This window comes from Triturus cristatus, chromosome 5_1 (assembly GCF_964204655.1).
Source record: "Triturus cristatus chromosome 5_1, aTriCri1.1, whole genome shotgun sequence".
Lineage (NCBI taxonomy): Eukaryota > Metazoa > Chordata > Amphibia > Caudata > Salamandridae > Triturus > Triturus cristatus.
The window spans coordinates 864,935,359-864,953,240 of record NC_140587.1 but is presented as its reverse complement, the minus strand read 5'-3'; the positions used below and the strand labels follow the sequence as shown (position 1 = coordinate 864,953,240).

General features: G+C 45.7%; 1 protein-coding gene across 1 annotated transcript in view; it reads right to left on the bottom strand.

Moving 5' to 3' along the window:
- The window catches only part of DOK6 (docking protein 6), a 1,435,463-nt gene that overhangs the window by 391,176 nt on the left and 1,026,405 nt on the right, over positions 1–17,882 (bottom strand). The window contains exon 9 of the mRNA XM_085603942.1: positions 7,667–7,740. Within this exon, the coding sequence (XP_085460068.1) occupies positions 7,667–7,740 (74 nt within the window). The remainder of the gene's footprint in view (positions 1–7,666; positions 7,741–17,882) is intronic.

Below are 17,882 nucleotides of genomic sequence, written 5' to 3'. Positions count from 1 at the left end.
CGCTGTGACTCTGTCACTGAGGTCACATGAACCTTGAGCAGATTAGGGCGATGCGAACGGTGTGACCTCACTGGGTACCTATTTTGGGTGGGTACGTAGTGTTTGCAAGTATATTTTGTGCCTTCCTGGCCTCCAGCAATTTTCAGAAACAATAAAAATGTAATGATAACTTTGGTGATTAATGTTCTTCCTAGAGAGAGATGGAGTTTTGTCTAGTGGAAGGGTTGACTCCTGGAAAGGTAGCACAGAGGGTTAATGTGCCCGCTGCAAAGAACATGTACCATGCAGATCACAAAGTGCACTGCTTTAATGGGGGGACCATGATGAATGGTCATTTAATGCCCGCTGTAGATGATAGATCCCTGAACAGTGTCATGTATGTGCATGTTTGCATTGTGCTGAGGGGATAACTAGGTAATTATTCACGCAGCTCTCTGATGGATGTCACATGTGGTTTTTCTGAGCCCCCAGATAGCTCATGCAGTCTGTGTGTTCTCTTTTGTATTGCCAGTCACCGGTGTATCCAACTGTGTAGCCTTGGACCGTGTCATGTATGTGCATGTAACTTGCATGATCGAGGTAACTATTAGCGGCGATACTACGTGTCTCTTGGACCTCTTTCAAGTGGTCGCTGTCTTTTTTCCCCAGCAACCCCCCCTCCCCAGGGGCGGCAATCTGCGAGATAGCCCCGGGCGCCACAAGCTCTAGCTACGCCTCTGAGCACGCCATACAGACGAGTCCGGGGAAAGTGGTCCGACAAAGGCCTTATAGGGTCCCTGAAGCCCGTAGAGCGATCATACACCAGGAAGTCGAACAAATGTTAAAACTGGGCATTATAGAACCCTCTGTAAGTGACTGGAATTCCCCAATAGTGCTTGTACCCAAACCTGATGGGTCTGTTAGATTTTGTATTGACTTCCGGGAGGTCAATAAGATATCAACCTTTGACACATACCCGTTACCCCGAGTAGACGAGATGGTAGAGCGGATAGGGAAAGCCCAGTACATATCCACTCTGGACCTTTGTAAGGGGTACTGGCAGATACCCCTCAGAAAAGAAGACCGAAAGAAAACGGCATTTTCGACCCCTGAAGGTTTATATCAGTTCCTCGTCCTCCCCTTTGGCCTCCATGGCGCGCCCGCCACATTCCAACGGGCCATGAATCATATCTTACGTCCCCACACTCAGTATGCAGGGGCCTACCTCGACGATATAGTTATCTACAGCGACACCTGGTCACAACACTTGGAGCATCTCCATAAAGTCATTTCCTCTTTGGGCTCCTATGGGTTCACGATTAATCCCGCCAAAACCACCCTGGCAGCCCAAACCGTTAAATATCTGGGATACCTCCTGGGTGAGGGCCTCATACGGCCCCAGAGCAGCAAAACAGAAGCCATCCATTCCCTCCCCTTCCCCCAGACCAGAAAAGACTTGAGGGCCTTTCTGGGCCTCCTTGGTTACTATCGCAGGTTTGTGCCCAATTTTTCCCAAAGGGCCGCCCCGCTCACTGACCTATTGAAGAAAGCCACGAAAACAGAGGCCGTTCTGAAAAACCCGACTCCCCTATTGTGGCATGCATTTAACGATCTGAAGAATGCGTTGACCTCCGATCCCGTACTAGTTAGTCCGGATTACACACAACCCTTCCTCCTTCAGACAGATGCTTCAGAACAGGGTTTAGGGGCAGTACTGTCACAGAGGGACCACGAGGGGAACGAAAGACCCATCCTGTACCTCAGCAGGAAACTGTTTCCTCGAGAACGGAATTATGCCGTCGTGGAGAAAGAAGCTTTGGCGATTAAATGGGCAGTGGACAGTCTCTGTTACTACCTAGAAGGACGTGACTTTACCATCTTCACCGACCACGCCCCCTTGAGTGGATGGCCCGGAACAAGGGCCACAATGACCGTGTCCTGCGGTGGTTCCTGGCCCTCCAACCATACCGCTTCAAAACAGTACACCGAAAAGGCACAGAACAGGGTAACGCGGACTTCCTCTCTCGCTATCCCCTATCCCCACCGGATACAAGAAAGACAGCTAGGGAAAGGGAATGTAACGGAGACCCCCTACCTCGGATCGGGCCCCCCTTCCTTACCCTGTCCAGGGAATCCTTTCCGCTCAATCCTCCCTGTTCGGACAGTCCATCCAAGCTTTCATCCACAGCCTCGGTGACCCCAGGAACCCCGCCCCTCTTTCTCTTACAGGAGCCAATCCCGAACAGCGACCCACCGGAAGGACAACCCCTGATTCCCGGAAGTCCCGCCTACCCGTTCCCCGCCGGGGACAGAAAAGCCGGAAGACAGGAAGCAGAGGTCGTCGAAGGATCGTGGAAGGAGAGTCCGGCAGGAGATACGACGAAAGGAGAGGACGAGAGCGGCGAACCAGAAGAGTGGTCGGAAGACTGGTGGAGTCCCCCGGAGGAGGCTGAAGAGCGGCCGTAACTCGGATGAGAGTTACGGCGGAGCCCGTGAGTACCAGTTTTCTTCCAGTATAGCACTCTAAAGCACCCGTGTGTACCTTGGGTTCTTTGTACCTAGATGTATATAGTCTCTCTCCTGTTAGCACCCCTGCACACTAGTAGGATCTCTCAGTATCCATTGTACAGCACCTCACGCTTTGTACATAGTATCCCACTCAACCCCCTTTCCGAACACCCATCTTTCCTCGACTTGTCCTTCTTTCTCCTTGTCCCTTCTCCTCACACCCCCTCCTCTTATCACTCCCCGGTGAAGGTTACGGCAGCGACATAGACTGTCCGCAGGTCTAACGGCTCCCTCTGTGTTTTTGTCTCATTGCCCTCCGAGGTGTCCGTCCTTCCCCCTTCCTGGGACCAACGTCGGCGACTTGGGCAGCAGAAGACCTTCGGTGACGACGACCGCAACCGACGGGATCCCACATCGCTTCCACCCCCTCCTACAGAAGGCCCGCATTCTATCCTGTTGCACACCGTACCTTGGACTCAATAAAGTAGACTATTGCACACTATATACGGCCTCCTTGCCTGCTTTTCCAGCCCGCCAAATCCCAAAGATCACATGACTCTATTAAAAAGATTCTTTCCAAAGTATGTCCTCCTCTCACTGCAACTTGTAATTGGGTTTTTTCTACACCTCACCCTTGAAAATTCAGCACTAGACTGGCTCATGGTGACATTTCAGAAGGATAACTATTGCGAGCAGGGCCATAAGGTAGTTCTCTTTTTCAGCTTATACCAAATGTCTTCAGTGCCCTACTGACTGGTGACGTCTCCCAACGGCACTATGGGGAGAGTGCAGAATCATCAGTAATGCAGCAAATCTTTTTTTTTTCATAATTCTTTTTATTAACAATGCTCATGAGACCATTCAGTACAAAATAATTTCTATATAGCGCATTGGGAGATAACACAAGAGTTGACAGGAGAATAATCGTTGGGGAGCAACAAGGACAATCGACAATCACCCTCTCCCACACCCCTCCATGACTACCCCAGATTCTCTGTACTTCTGCCAGGGCCCCCACACTTTCTTCCATTTCTTAGTACAACCCCTACTTTTGTATACAGTTTCTTCGGCCTTTTGGCACCAGTCAAGGTCCCGCTCCCATTCCTCCCACCGCGGGGGTATCTGCGCCCCCCACCACCTAGCAATATTCCGTTTTGCCACTCCCGCTGCCAGGGCGAGCCATATTTCCACATGCCTAGAGCAGTCAGTGTCTCCTTTAATCATCAATAAGAGCCACTTAGGCTCCATCGGAACTGTCTCCCCCACCACCCTAGACATGGTGTCGGTGACCTTCGTCCAGAAGGGAATGATCTTCGGACACTCCCATAGTATATGAAAGAAAGTGCCCTCCCGTTGACAGCCCCTTACACATGATGCCGATTGACTCCTACCCCATGCGTAAAGGTGTGTACGGGGATAGTAGGAACAGTGAAGGATTTTTAGCTGCACCAGCCTAAACCTCGAGCGGATTGCAATTTCTCTAGGACTCTGCAGCGCATCCTGCCAGACCTCATTGTCGATACTGCCAAGATCCTTGGCCCAAGCTGCTCTAAGAGTGGTCAGGGGGTCAGGTATGTTGTTTATTAATTTATGATAAATGGCAGATGAGGGTTTCTCCATAATGGGGTCCAGTAACAACCTATCCTCCATCGGGGAGTATTACGGAATAGACGTACCACTTTGTATGTGTGATCGCAAAGCATGTAGGAGTCGTATATGATGGTATATTTGCAACTGGTGTAGGTTATATTCCCCTTGGAGATAGTCAAAGGAATGGGGGGAATCCCCTTTCCAGACATCACCTAATTACTCGATGCCAATTAACTTCCACCCCTTGAAACCTGTTAAAGCAGTCACCTCTCGCAGTTGCTCACCTAGCCACAGTGGGGTTCTCCCGGTCAGTGTGTACGCCCATCCTAGGAGTTTATTAGCCTCTCTCCAACACTGTAGTACTACTCTGGTGTGCTCAGGCAACACCGTTTGCGACCTCCGGGCGTAAAGGAGAGGTTCACAATTGCCTCCGGGCATAACCATCCTATCTACCCTGTATGCAGGTTCACTACTGTCCGTATATACCCAGTCATTTATCACCTGGAGCTGCAAGGCCCAGTAATATAATTTGACATCTGGGAGTGCCAGTCCTCCATCATATACTCCCCTGTGGAGCTTGTGCAATGCAATTCTAGGGGACCCTCCGTCCCACAACAAGGTTCGTATTGCCTGTGATATCCGTTTAAAGACACTCGGGGGGACAGGATATGGTGTATTCTGTAAAGTGTATAGGAGTCTCGGCAATGTAAGCATTTTAAATAATGCCGCCCTGCCCATGAGCGAGAGTGAAAGAGATCGCCAATGACTCACATTGGCACTCAGACGAGTCAGCTGGGGTTCAAGATTTCTATCAAAGAACTCCTTCTTGTCTCTCGTGATGTAGACGCCTAAGTATTTAAAACCCCCGGTCACCACCGGGGCAGAACACCGAGATGGGATCCGAGGGGCGGGGACCTGAAAAGGGGAAAATCACTGACTTTGACTAGTTAATTGTATAACCGGATTAGCTGCCAAACAGCTAAAAAATATGGAGCACCTGAGCGATCGAGTGGTATGGTCTCGCCAGATATAGAACAATATCATCTGCGTAGAGGGAGATACGCTCTCCCCACTCCTCTGTCGCCGCCAGTCCCCAAATCGCGGGGTCCCTCCTGATACATAAAGCAAAGAGGAGGGGTAACAGGGGGCAGCCCTTCCTGGTACCTCTCTGCAGGGGAAAGGCCCTAGATATAGCCCCGTTAACCCTCACTCGGGCCGTGGGTTGTTCATACAAGAGTCATACCCAACTGCAAAAGATCAGACCAAAGCCCAGTCTCTGAAGAACCATAAACAGATAGGGCCATTCGATACTATCGAATGCCATCGAGGCCTCCAGCACCATCAATACCGTTTGAGTATTCCCAACATCCTCGGTCATGTTAGTCGCCGTAAATGATGGCGGGTGCTTCTACAGGGCATGAACCCGGATTGGTCAATGTGTGCTAACTCTGACATAACGGACACCAGCCTATCCGCCAAGGCTTTGACCAGGACCTTGGCTTCCACATTTATTAAAGATATGGGGCAGTACGAAGCGCACTGGTCCGCCGGTTTTCCTGCCTTGTGAATCACTACGATCATTGCTTCTCTCTGATCAGGAGGGAGCCTCCCGGACTTACGTGCCTCAGAAAACATCTTAAGAAGGGGGGCAATTATGATCGCTGCCTGTCTTTTGTAGATCTCCACCGGGAGCCCATTAGGCCCGGATGCTTTCCCAGACTGTAGGGAGCTTAGAGCATTTCCAAGCTCCTCCTCCGTAAAGTCTGCCTTGAGTCTTCCACTCATTTCAGCAGACAACGTGGGCAGTGCGAAGTCTCTCAGAAATTCCGCACAATCATTTTCTGTCCAAGTGCATACTAGAGAGTATACCCGCTCGAAGTGCACCGCAAAAGCCTCTACTATGTCCATGCTAGTTGAGTAGAGAGAACCAGATGCATCCCTAGCTTCAGGCAGCCACAAGCGGTCTCTATCGCGGCGTTCTAACCACGCCAGTAGCTTCAAGGCCTTGTCCCCCACATCATAAAGCCGATGTTGTGTGGCCAGCGCATAGGCTCGTGCTTCTCCCTCGGCCAGGGCCTTAAGGTCCCTTTCTTTCAGCATCAATCTGTGGCGAAGGTCCACAGAGGAGGCAATCTCAATATCTCCTTCCATCTGCTCAATCTCACCTTCTAGCTGCCGGTTCTGGAGCGATTCTTCTTCCCTCTGCGCCCCAATCAGCGCCTGAGCCAATCCCCTTAACACCGTCTTATGGGCCTCCCACAGCGTAATGTGGGACTCCACAGACCCCTGGTTTTCTTTGAAGTACAGCTTAGAACCCTCCCGAAGCTTTTCCCCTATGACTGGGTCACGGAGGCGCCAAGGGTCTATCCTCGGGAATGTCACCCTGTTGACCACTGGACCTCTGAGGGTGACACAAACGGGGGAATGATCTGAAATCCCTTGTGCCATAAGTTTCGTTTCTGTGAAGTCCCCCATTTGATCATTACAAGTGGAGAAGTGATCGATCCTGGAGAAGGACCCATGTCTTGTGGAGTAAAATCTGTATTGCCTGAGCGTAGGGTTAGGTGTCCGCCACAGGTCGCACAATCCCACGGCTGTGACGAGATCTACCAGGCCACATTCTCCCTGTCTGCTCGTCTGAGAACTGGATCGGTCCAGTTCCGAATTCATGACTGCATTCGTATCCCCACCAATAAGAGGGACACCAGAGGGGAGACCCGTCAGAAAGGAACTCAACTTTAGTAATGCAGCAAATCTTGAGTAAGGCCAAAAGGCCTTCTACAGATTCCAACTAGCAAATATGCTTATGGGTGTCCTGAGGTAAGCCTTTGTGACAAGCACAGAAATCTTGAGCGATGGCATGCTGACAATAAGGTGACCATTTAATGTGTAAGCGATGCATCAGTGTGCCTATTAGCATATTGCCCACCAGTATGTGAAGAACAGAGATGAGGTGATCATGAGGTTGCTTCACAGCAGGTAAATGTGCAGTAAGTCCATTCTGCCGCCCTGCCTTCATTGGCAGGTGCACGGTGTAGCAAAGTTTTACTTTTTGGGTCACAAGGCCTTATTCTCACGTAAACCCAGGTGTACACATTTAATGGAAATTGACTGGAACGTGGAGTAACTGATGTGCACTTTTTCTTATTCATGGTGGAATGTTGTGGTTACCTGCACAATATAGACTTGTGAAGCAAATCACTAATCTGGACACCAAGAGGCCTATTCAAAATAGTATTTTGGAGTACATGATGTCTAGTACTCCTGTAGTACTCTCTACGTGCCTTTGTAAATCAGCCCCAAAAAATCGAATATAGGAATAAAATGGGAATTCTCAGGGAATATTTATAGACACTTAGTAAAATAGAAAGGGCGTTGCCCTCTTTGGACTTTTACTTATAGGGCGGTGGATGTTTCGGGGCTGATTAGCAAGGGTATGTAGGAGCATATTAAACAATGTTACTGCAGTACTGCTTCCTGTACTAATAAATATTGATTGAGATTCGCCTCTTGAGGGCATACCAAGCACAAGTCGTCATGGAGTGGTCCTGAAAATAGGATAATGTAGTGTGTATACGGTGGCTCATACCTGCATCCCAGGTTTGATGTCATCCGTCCGCGACCAGGAAACCAGAAAATCAGAGGAATCGCCCATGAGACATCCTAAAAGAGATTAAACAAAACCATTTAAAATAGGGTCCAAGGGATATATATTTTAAAGACCCACACCTGATTTTATCCCCAGCACCAACTGAATGTATAACACATGAAACACAGGGGGTCTAACAGCCAAATTTGAGAGGCTACACTGTAGATACTGAGTCAACAAGATCTCAAAATATCTTTATCGCACACCCATAACGTATTAATAAAGATAAAGAAGGAAAAAAGGCTAACACTACATGCATAGAGGAGACCGGAACATCATCGATTATTCGCAAAATGGCTGATTAATCCACAACAGATTGTAAAGGGTTTCCATCAAATTAGACTCAATGATCAGTCCTATCATTTGGCCAAACCCATGTGCAAATGAGGCTGGTCCCCTGATCAGTGGGACACTCAGCTCCGCACCTTATTGTTGTATCAGGATTTGGTCCACCAAATACACAAACCGTCCATGATGACTGATCTTTTGATGGTAAAGTAAGAAGAAATAGTGCAACGAACAAGAAAGTGATTTAAAATAGGATGGAATGTCCTCCTTCTAAATACTTTATTCTACGGACTGGACACGCCTCCTAATTAAAAAATAGAACAGTGCAAAAGAAGACAGTAACAATTATCTGTCTACATAAGGGCCAACATGTTTCTGCCTAACGGGTATTTAATCCCTTGGCATTCGTCAGGGCCTCTGCTCGTATAATAGTTGCACTCCTAATAGTGAAATATAGAATTCACCACCATCACCAAAAACAAATTATAGTAAAACTGGTTAGAAACGGTACAACCTGTAACAACCATGGACATTAACCCTCCGATTCACAATGGTTACTGTGAATTCTGTGAAGGAAAACGTTATATCATTAGTACTGTATTCGATGCATCAGTCTCATGTGCATAGTGTGTCACCAAACCAACCAATAATGTGTGTCAGAAAATTGATTTTTATGCTTACCCTTTGTGGTAGGGCAATAGACCTCACCTCACCTGGACACTGCTCAGGTACTAAGAGGCCCCGCACTACAAAGATATAGGGAAAACAAGAGAATGTGGCAAAGTACCGTAAAAAATGTTTTTCCGCTTAATACCCTGCCTATGATCATTCCTATAACCAAATGCCCTGTATCTAGAGGCATAACATGTGAGGTAGATAAACACCCCAAACTCAGTGTACTAAGCCTCAAAATGACCCAGAAACTCGATTAAGACACCAAACTTTAAGGAAGATTAAAACTCCTTTGTATGCTTATTCAGGAATTTTACAACATACTGATCTTCAAAACCTGTGATTTGCTAAAGTTTACAACATAGTATAGCTAAAAATATTCTGTGGTAGCTGCTCACCTTTCCGTCGGTACCTCAAGCTCCTATCCGAGACTTGGGGGAGGCACCGATCTGTAGGAGATGCTAGTATAAGTAGTCTAGTGAGGGTTTTGTTAGTGTAGTATCCCTCCACCTTTAAGATGTATACTAGATAGTGGCGATCTTATCATGTGTCCCTTCAATTGGTATATATCAGTGGCAAGGACACTATTATCAGACATTTCTTGTGAAGTAAGCCTTATTGGTCTTTATTTTCATAAGAAAACTAAGGACACTACGTTACGCTCGAAATCTCGCGAGATCTCGCGAGAGAAAGTGCTCAGAACTACCATATGATGTCATATCGGCCATCTTTGTAGTTCCTAACACTATGATCTGGTAATCATTAAACCGTGATTATTCCTCACGTGCATATGATGTTAGAATGCCCCCAGTGTTGTGAGTCACTGCCTATTTTTCTCCAAAATAAGCCTACTTGAGCTTGTTTTCTTAGGAACAAGAGCGCACTCCTTAGCGCCCGAAATCACGCGAGAAGATGCGCTCAGAACTAACCGATGACAACATCTTTGTAGTTCTGAAGGCTCCAACCTGTATATCATAGAAACACGATTGACCATGTGTTGTTTTTGAAAAAAAGTACCAGTCATTGGGCAATGACAGCTGCCCAATGATGTCATTTCAGACATCTTTGTGGTGCAATGACTGCAACCTATTGGTCCGTGATATTCCTATGTTGTTTTTGGGAACACAAATGCTCTAAGTAGTATGCCATGGGTGGCCTCAGAGTGTATTCAATGGGCATAACTATGCAGATGCTCCAAAATCTTAAAATGTGGGAACCATCCTAATGGTTATGCATAGCTATATGTCACCCTCCAGTGTATGTCAGAAAACTCCCATAATCAAACCTATTTGCGATATTATGAAAAGAGTGTGAGCAAAGTAATTCAGGCATGAATCAATATGTACAACATGTTTATATAGACACACCCTATTACAGTCAGTATATCCCAGTTATTACTCACTAGTGCCAAGGCTACAGGGAGGTCCAAGGAATATCATCATTTTATCCTCCTGTATCTGTCCGAAGTTTATAAATCCATTTTTGCTCTTTTCTAAAAAGGTAACCCGACACATCACTTATGTGACTGGGTATATATGGCTTCTCCAGGACAGTCCATTGGAAGTCCGTTTCTAGATGTGCACGCTCCAGGAAATGTCTCGTAAGTTTAGTGTTGTTTTTCTTACTACGAAAAGAACTCTTGTGTTCCAACATCCTGGTGCGGACTTTGCGGGTCGTCATACCCACATATCGTGTGGAGCAAGGACATGTCAACATATAAATCAGATTGGTACTATTGCAATTACTATAGTTACTCTGCAACCAAGGTCTCGTGGTGCCTATATCTATCTCCTTCGTATGTTTGGTCTGAGGGCAGACTGAGCAAATGCCGCAAGGGTGATGCCCGACAGCTGGTGGAAGGTTCCACAGTGTTCCACCAAGTTTCCTAGGGAGCTCTTTTGGGCGTGTGTGAACAAGTCGATCCCAAATGCTGCTTGCCCTTTTAAACGCAAACAAGAGTTGCGCGATTTTCTCTCTCCCATGGTTCAGAAGGCGCCAGTGTCTTTTGACAATCTTCTGGATGGCATTGCTTCTAGTATTGAAGGTGCTCACGAAAGTGAGTCTAGTCAGAGGTGGTTTAGGGATTGGAGCTTCCAGGAGGGCCTCCCTATTGTTGTTAGCCGCTCTCTTTTTTGATCTTTTTATGAGTGAATTAGGATAGTGTCTGTCCCGTAATTGTCCACAGAATTCCTGCGAACCCGTAGGAACTGGCCATATGGTAGATTCTGGCGCAGGGACTTCGGGTGGTAGCTCTCGTAAAGGAGACGTGAGTTCCGCGCCATAGGTTTCTTGTACAGTTCACTCTGCAATCCTGCAGTAGTGACATAGATCGACAGATCTAGGAATGCAATTCTTTCCTTATTTGTTTCCATGGTGAATTTAAGAAACTGGTTTCTACTGTTTAGCCATTGGTGGAATTCATTGACGGAATCCACCGTGCCTCTCCACACCACCAACACGTCGTCAATATAACGCTTCCACCACCTAATAGAGGTGTGGAAGGGGTTGGTGGGTGTCAGTACGTGTTGTTGTTCGAACTGGTTCACGTATAAATTCGCCAGGCTCGGCGCGAAAACGCTGCCCATACTCGTGCCTGAGATCTGGAGAAACAGCTTGTCCTCATACTTGAAGAAATTCATTTTCATGGCTATAGTTGCCAAAGCCATTATAAATGGTACAGGAGTGATAGTTTCACATATACTATCCCTCAGGATGGATGTTACGACTTCTAAAGTCTCATCCTGGGGGATAGAAGTATACAGTGATTCTACATCGAAAGAGACCAGGAGGTCTCTTTCCATATCATAATCAATTTGTGGAAGGACACGTAAGACATCTTTAGTGTCCTGCACATATGTAGGCATTTTCTGTACAATTGGCCGCAGAAAATAATCGACAAAAGTTGACAACGGCTCCAGGAGAGACCCTATTCCTGAAATAATAGGCCTACCAGGCGGTGGCCTCTGTGGTTTGTGTACCTTTGGTAAAAGGTAGAAATAAGGAGTGGTTGGGTGTTTAGCAACCAAATAAGTCGCCTCACTTTGAGTGATCCAACCCTCAGATAAAGCTTCTTCAACCATATCCTGTATCTGTTTAGTCACCTCTTCTGTAGGATCTGTAGACAAGGGAGAGTATGCCTGGCTATTGTTTAGTTGTCTATAGCACTCAGTCTGGTAATCCGTGGTGTTTAAAAGAACTATAGAGCCGCCCTTATCTGCAGGCTTTATAGTTATTAAATGATCCTCCGAAAGTGATTTCAGTGTCATTTGTTCTGATTTGGTAAGGTTGTTAAATGACCTGACTGTTGTGCTCCACAGTGAAGCAATATCACTCGCAACAGCTTGCTCAAAGGCTAAGACCTGTGGAGGAACCGTGTGAATAGGTGGCTGGAATTTAGATTTTGGTCTAAGACCGGTGTTTGTGTCGCAATCAGCATTAATCTGATCCTTGAAGAGATAGTGTAATCTAAGTTTCCTGAAGAACTGACTCAATTCGCATTGGAAAGTGAATGGGTCTCCATGATTCGTCATGACGAAACCCAAGCCTTTATTCAGTACTTGTTCTTCAAGTGGAGTTAGTATCTTGTTAGATAAGTTGACTACGAGGGATTGTTCGATGGGCCTGCTTTCTGGTTCTTGGCAGTTTGGCTCCGTGTACCTGCATGTGGGCCTGTCTGGTCTTCCCATTGTACAACTGTGTTTTGTGCTGCTCGCCTTTTGCCTCTTGGTCGGCGTGGGCCAAACCCTAAAAAATGTTGAGAATTGTAGGCATTTGGAAACCCTTGGAAATTCGGCAGAGGTGGAGGTACAGGGTAAGGCTGTTGGTTCGGTGGAAAACCCCAAGGGGTGGGTGGCCACCATTGCTGGTATGGATCAATATGTTGATTGCCATATGAGTAGGGTCTGTTCCCCCTACCTCTCCCACGTTGTGGAAAGCTAGGAGGGTCCGTGTTGGTGTTGTCTGGATCACTACTTTCAGACCCTGAACTAGAGTAGTTAGACCCATAACGTTTTCCATTGTTTCTGTATACAGGTGGTGTGTACGTATCGCTCGTATAGGGGGACACACGTTCATGCTTCCATTTACTCAAATCTTTTTTGAATTTATCTAATTTTGTTTGCAGAATAGTCTCCTTGAATTCACCTGAGTTTTTGTTCGATTCGTCCTGCTGTTTTTTAAACAGAATCGGTGTTACTGTTGTTCTTATTGCTGCTTCTAAAACCTGTATTTCAACCAAGATGGTATCGGCTATTCTTTTTGCTGTGCTAATAATCAATATTAGCCAGTCTCTAGTACATCTCCATGCTATAAGCGACCAATCCTTCAGGAAGATCTTATCTTGTAAGAATAGTCGAGGAGCATTGGAGACCACTAGACCAGGCGGGGCGCAACTAGCCCTCAGATATTCTGCCATGGTTATTCTCAAATTTGGCTGTTAGACCCCCTGTGTTTCGTGTGTTATACATCCTAAAAGAGCACAAAGAAATGACGTTTCAATTAATGAAAATAGAAGAGGTGTGATTGTATTGGCATCATTTCTTACATTCCAGACTCTCAGTCTACACAATAAACAAGGGTTACATGTGAGCAGTTGTGAAATTAAATGGCCTTCAACTACTTATTTGATGAAAGGCACAGAACAAACATTCTGCACCAGATAATCAATAGTCACTTGGTATATTATATAAAATGTATATATTTTAAAGTGATACAGTTGAAGACGTCATTGTGGGGCATACCCTATTATAAAACCTCTTCGGGTTCTCAAGGCAGGCAGAGAGGGGCTTCCTTCCTCGAGTCCTTCTGGGTGCTGGAGCCAATGTGCCCTCGGGATTTCGACTGATATGATGCCTGCTTTTTTGGTGCCTAGTCAAGGTGGCAATTTCACTCGAAGGGTAGCAAACTGTCATGGCGTTCAAAATATGGAAACATAATTTACTGATGTGAGCAAATAAAGTAATAATTAAAGAAAACAATCAGTGAGGGGTACGGAATTAATGAATCTGAAATTGCAAATATTCACTTTTAACGTGACAACATGACACTGAATGCACAGGGACTGCTGCACTTTTTTGACATGTACACTTTCTAGCAACTCCCCAAACTGGATAGGTGGTACATGCACAGTCTATCTCATGCTCCAAGTCCGGGTACTATGTTTGGCTCGAAGCTGAAAGAAAATGCTCGGTAAAAGATATATTGGGGCAGAATTACAAGCTGCTTGCATCATTTTTGCGCTGCTGTTGCGCACTTTTTGTGACGCAGCTGCGATGTAAAAATGTGGCCCATTTACAACGTGACACATCTAGGGAGATGCGTCACGTTGTAAACCCCTGCGTCACATTATACCTGATTCAGGTATAATGTATGCAGGGTGGGGGTTTCCACGCACGACGCAGTGAAATCTACAAGATTTCATTGCGCCTCTTCCAATATGCCACTGCGTTAAAACCTTATGCCTGCTTGAAGCAGGTGTTCGGAGTGACGCAGTACGATAGGTAAAGGCCTCCCCATGTATTGCTGGAGGTGCGTCGTGCTTGCGACACAACTCCAGCAATATGTGACTTTTGGGCCAACAGATGCATCAGAATTTCTGACGCATCTGTCAATCTTTGCTCCATGGTGCACCATATTGTAAATACAGCGCATCCATGGTGGCGCAAGGGCAACGCAGGCTGGCGCAGGGAAACTGACGCATCTCTACCGATGCGTCAGTTCCTTATAAAGCTGCCCCTTTGTACGTAATACTCTCTTTGAACGGACACGATAAGTGCCGTAGCTCTCAGGATCACATAGGCCCTTTCTTCTGAGGTGATCCAAATATGAAGAGAAGCTATCCATGTCAAAGCCCATAGTCAGGCTTTACTGAATTTGTTCAAGAGGCCCAAAGCAGAATCTTTTCTCAACGTCTCTCAAATGTACTGTAAGTTACCTATTTATTACAAGTAGCCTAGTACAGCCGGGCAGCAATCCCAACCTGCTACTCGTATTACCAACATCAGAGATATTAAAAGTACTGTGGAAGCACAAGGAGACCCCAACATACCTTATTTAATGGAGTATATGATGTGTCATTCGGTGACACCCGCAGTGATTTCAGCATGTGCGCTTTTAATTCGGGGCATTTTACTGAGAATAAATTCCTTCAGGTATGACCTTATAAAAGAAATGTTGGATTACCAACCCTAGGAAAACTGGGTGCGGGAAACTCCACTGCTTGTAATCCACTTTCATAAGAAAACTCCCATTTGTAGCTAAAACAGGAATACGAGGTTGCTCACGAGGGCCTAAGCAATGGTGTGTGTAGGACACATGACCACTTCTGGAGCTTTGAACTGAGGCTCTAGAACTAACTGAAGAAGGGATTCATTAAACTACCTTCCTCTGGTAGCCATTTTCTAAAATCATAGGGAGACATCAATTAACATAACATACTTGTTGACCCCTTTGAGACACTGCAGGAAATGATGTCACATAACACTGATGGAATCACAAGACGTTTGCACATAGTGGCCCGATTCACAAAGGTAAAGTGAGAGGAAAGTCTAAATTTACGACTTTCGGTATTCACAAAGAGCATTTCCTACTCGTAAATTCCCTCTGTGAATCCCGAAAGTCATAAAGCTCAACTTTTGGTATTCACAAAATGGGCTTTTATGAGTAGTAAATGCCCTTTGTGAATACAAAAAGTCGTAAATTGGACTCACTTTACCTTTGTGAATCGGGTCCATCATGTGTCCCAGATGAAAACATAAGACGATGATTCACAGCCTCCAGAGCTGAAAAAGTTCAGTAACTCTGAGTGGCCTCTGAAACGGCTAGCTAGTGCCATCTTGATGATTTTTGGGACCCTGGGCAAACTGCATTTTGAGGGGAACTGTCCAGAACAACTTTAAATTACTTAGACATTTCAGCTAATTCATGCTCCTGTGATTTCAAACAATTTACAATTATATGCAAAATTTGCAGAAACGCGAGCTTCAGAAAAACATTCAAATCCTGAAGCTGCTTGGTGTCCTCAAGCCAAATAGCACCAAAACAAAGCTTTAACAAATATTGATAAACTCATTTTGTTTTGGATAGAATTTTACTTTGTCTTACAATTACCATTATTTTAATGTGGTATTTATTTACTTATTATTACATTTCTAAAGCGCAACTATCACCTGGCAGGTATCCTGGAGCTGTTGTACCTCCTAGGGAAAAAGAAAACAAGTTTCGTACAGTATGGCAAATTCCCGACCACGCAAACCAGCATCAAATGCTGCTAGGAAAAACCCATGTATTAAGACCCTTGCTGAAATGTAGTATATCAGTAGACAGTCTCAGGGTGACTGGGAGTTGATTCCAGAGTCAGGTTGCCTCAGTCGTAAAGGCCCGACCTCCTTGTCTAACTTTTCTTTATCTGCCCACACAGGCCAGGTTAGCAGAGGCGGAGCGTAGACTCCAACCAAGAACATATCAATTTAGTCTCTTCTGCAGAGGGGTCGGACCGAACAAATGTAGGGGTTCAAAAACAATGCAGAGGGATTTAAACGTTATTCTTTGTTTTAGTGGTAGCCAGTGTAAATCTCTCATTGCCAATGCGACTGATGTCCTTCTTGACCTGTTAAGGGCCAATCTGGCACCATAGCTAGAACCCTCTGAAGACGCCGGAGCAGGTAGTTTGGAGCCCCTAGCAATAGGGTGTTGCAGTAATCCAAACGACTTAAAATAACACTGCAGACTACCAGTGCTCTAGAAGAGTTGGGAAGTAGAGGGACAATGTTACGTAGTGCTTAAATTAGAGCAACGCAGGTCCCTCCTGTCTTATTGACGTGGGACTCTAAGCTAAGCCTCCTGTCAAAATTGACTCCCAAATTTCTGAAGGCGTCTGAAGGCAATGGGGTCTTATCAGAGGGCACTGGCCAAAAATCAGATGGAAGCGAGGCTGGAATCGCCGGACAGCACAGAAACTTTGTTTTATCTCCGTTGAACTTCAAAGAATTTATTTTAAGCCAGTTGATGATATCGTTCATACAGTTATGGAAATTGTCTGGTGTTGCCAACAGGATCAGCTGAATGTCATCAGCATAGTTTACCCTGCTCAATTAGATATTAAAATGTATAGGATTAATTGATGACCCTTGCAGAACACTGTCTTTGAAAGTCCTAAACTCTGAGCAGAAGGGAGAGAGAGACACTGCCTGTTATCTGTCCGACAGATATAACTGCAGCCACTTCCTCACTTAACCCGTGATACCGATTGAGGATAGCCTGGTCAGAAGGATATTATGGTTAACAGTATCGAATGCAGACGAAAGGTCCAGTGTCTAACTAGCTTTTTCTTCCGGCATAGAAAAGGCACAATAAGGGTGATTTGATTGCAGTGGATATTTAGTCGACTACTGCCAAATATAAGATGAGACTTATGCGCAAAGCTCTTGCAACTGTAGCTCTAGCTGCAGAGATTCATGAATAAATTCCTTTCACAACTGACATTCTCATTGCATCAGTGAAAATGAAAGTACAGTTCCTAAGGTTAATGATGGTCATTTTCTCCTTAGGTTTCTTCTTCTGTATTGTTGCTTTTCTCCTCTTTCTCTCAGTACACTTCTGTGGCTAGACAGTGACCTCCAGCTGTGCTGAGTAACAGAAATGGGAGGTGAGCAGAAAACAGGAGGAGGACCAGGAGGTAACAAGAATGGCTCTAGGAGCATTAGCAAGAGTTGAGAGGTAGAGTTAGAAATGAGGTATGGAGTGACATGATATAAAGAGAGACATTAGAAGTGACCAGAAAAAATGATGCAGACAGGTAAAAGCAGAAAGAGGTAGGTAAAAAGAGTTACAGATGTAGGTTAGGTTTTATGACGAGAAAGAGAAAATTAGAGCTAAAGAGAAGGAATTATAGAGAGAGAGGGGCGATGTGCTAGAGAGAGTGGGGTAAAGTAGTAAGAGAGGGGAATTTTAGGTAGACGCAGAGAGAGAAGGGAAGACAGGAAGAGAGGTCAGTTAGTGAGAAGTGTAGAGAGATACAAGGTAGAGTGAGTTGTGGGGTATAGAAAGGGATCAAATGAGACAAGGTATAAAAAGGCAGGTCAGGTAAAGAAAGCAGTGAAGGGAGTAAGGTACATGGAAAGGGGTGAAGGGAAGAAAGAGAGATGATGTAAAATAGAACAACAGAGAAGAAGTAGAGCAACATAGGTGAGCTTGATAG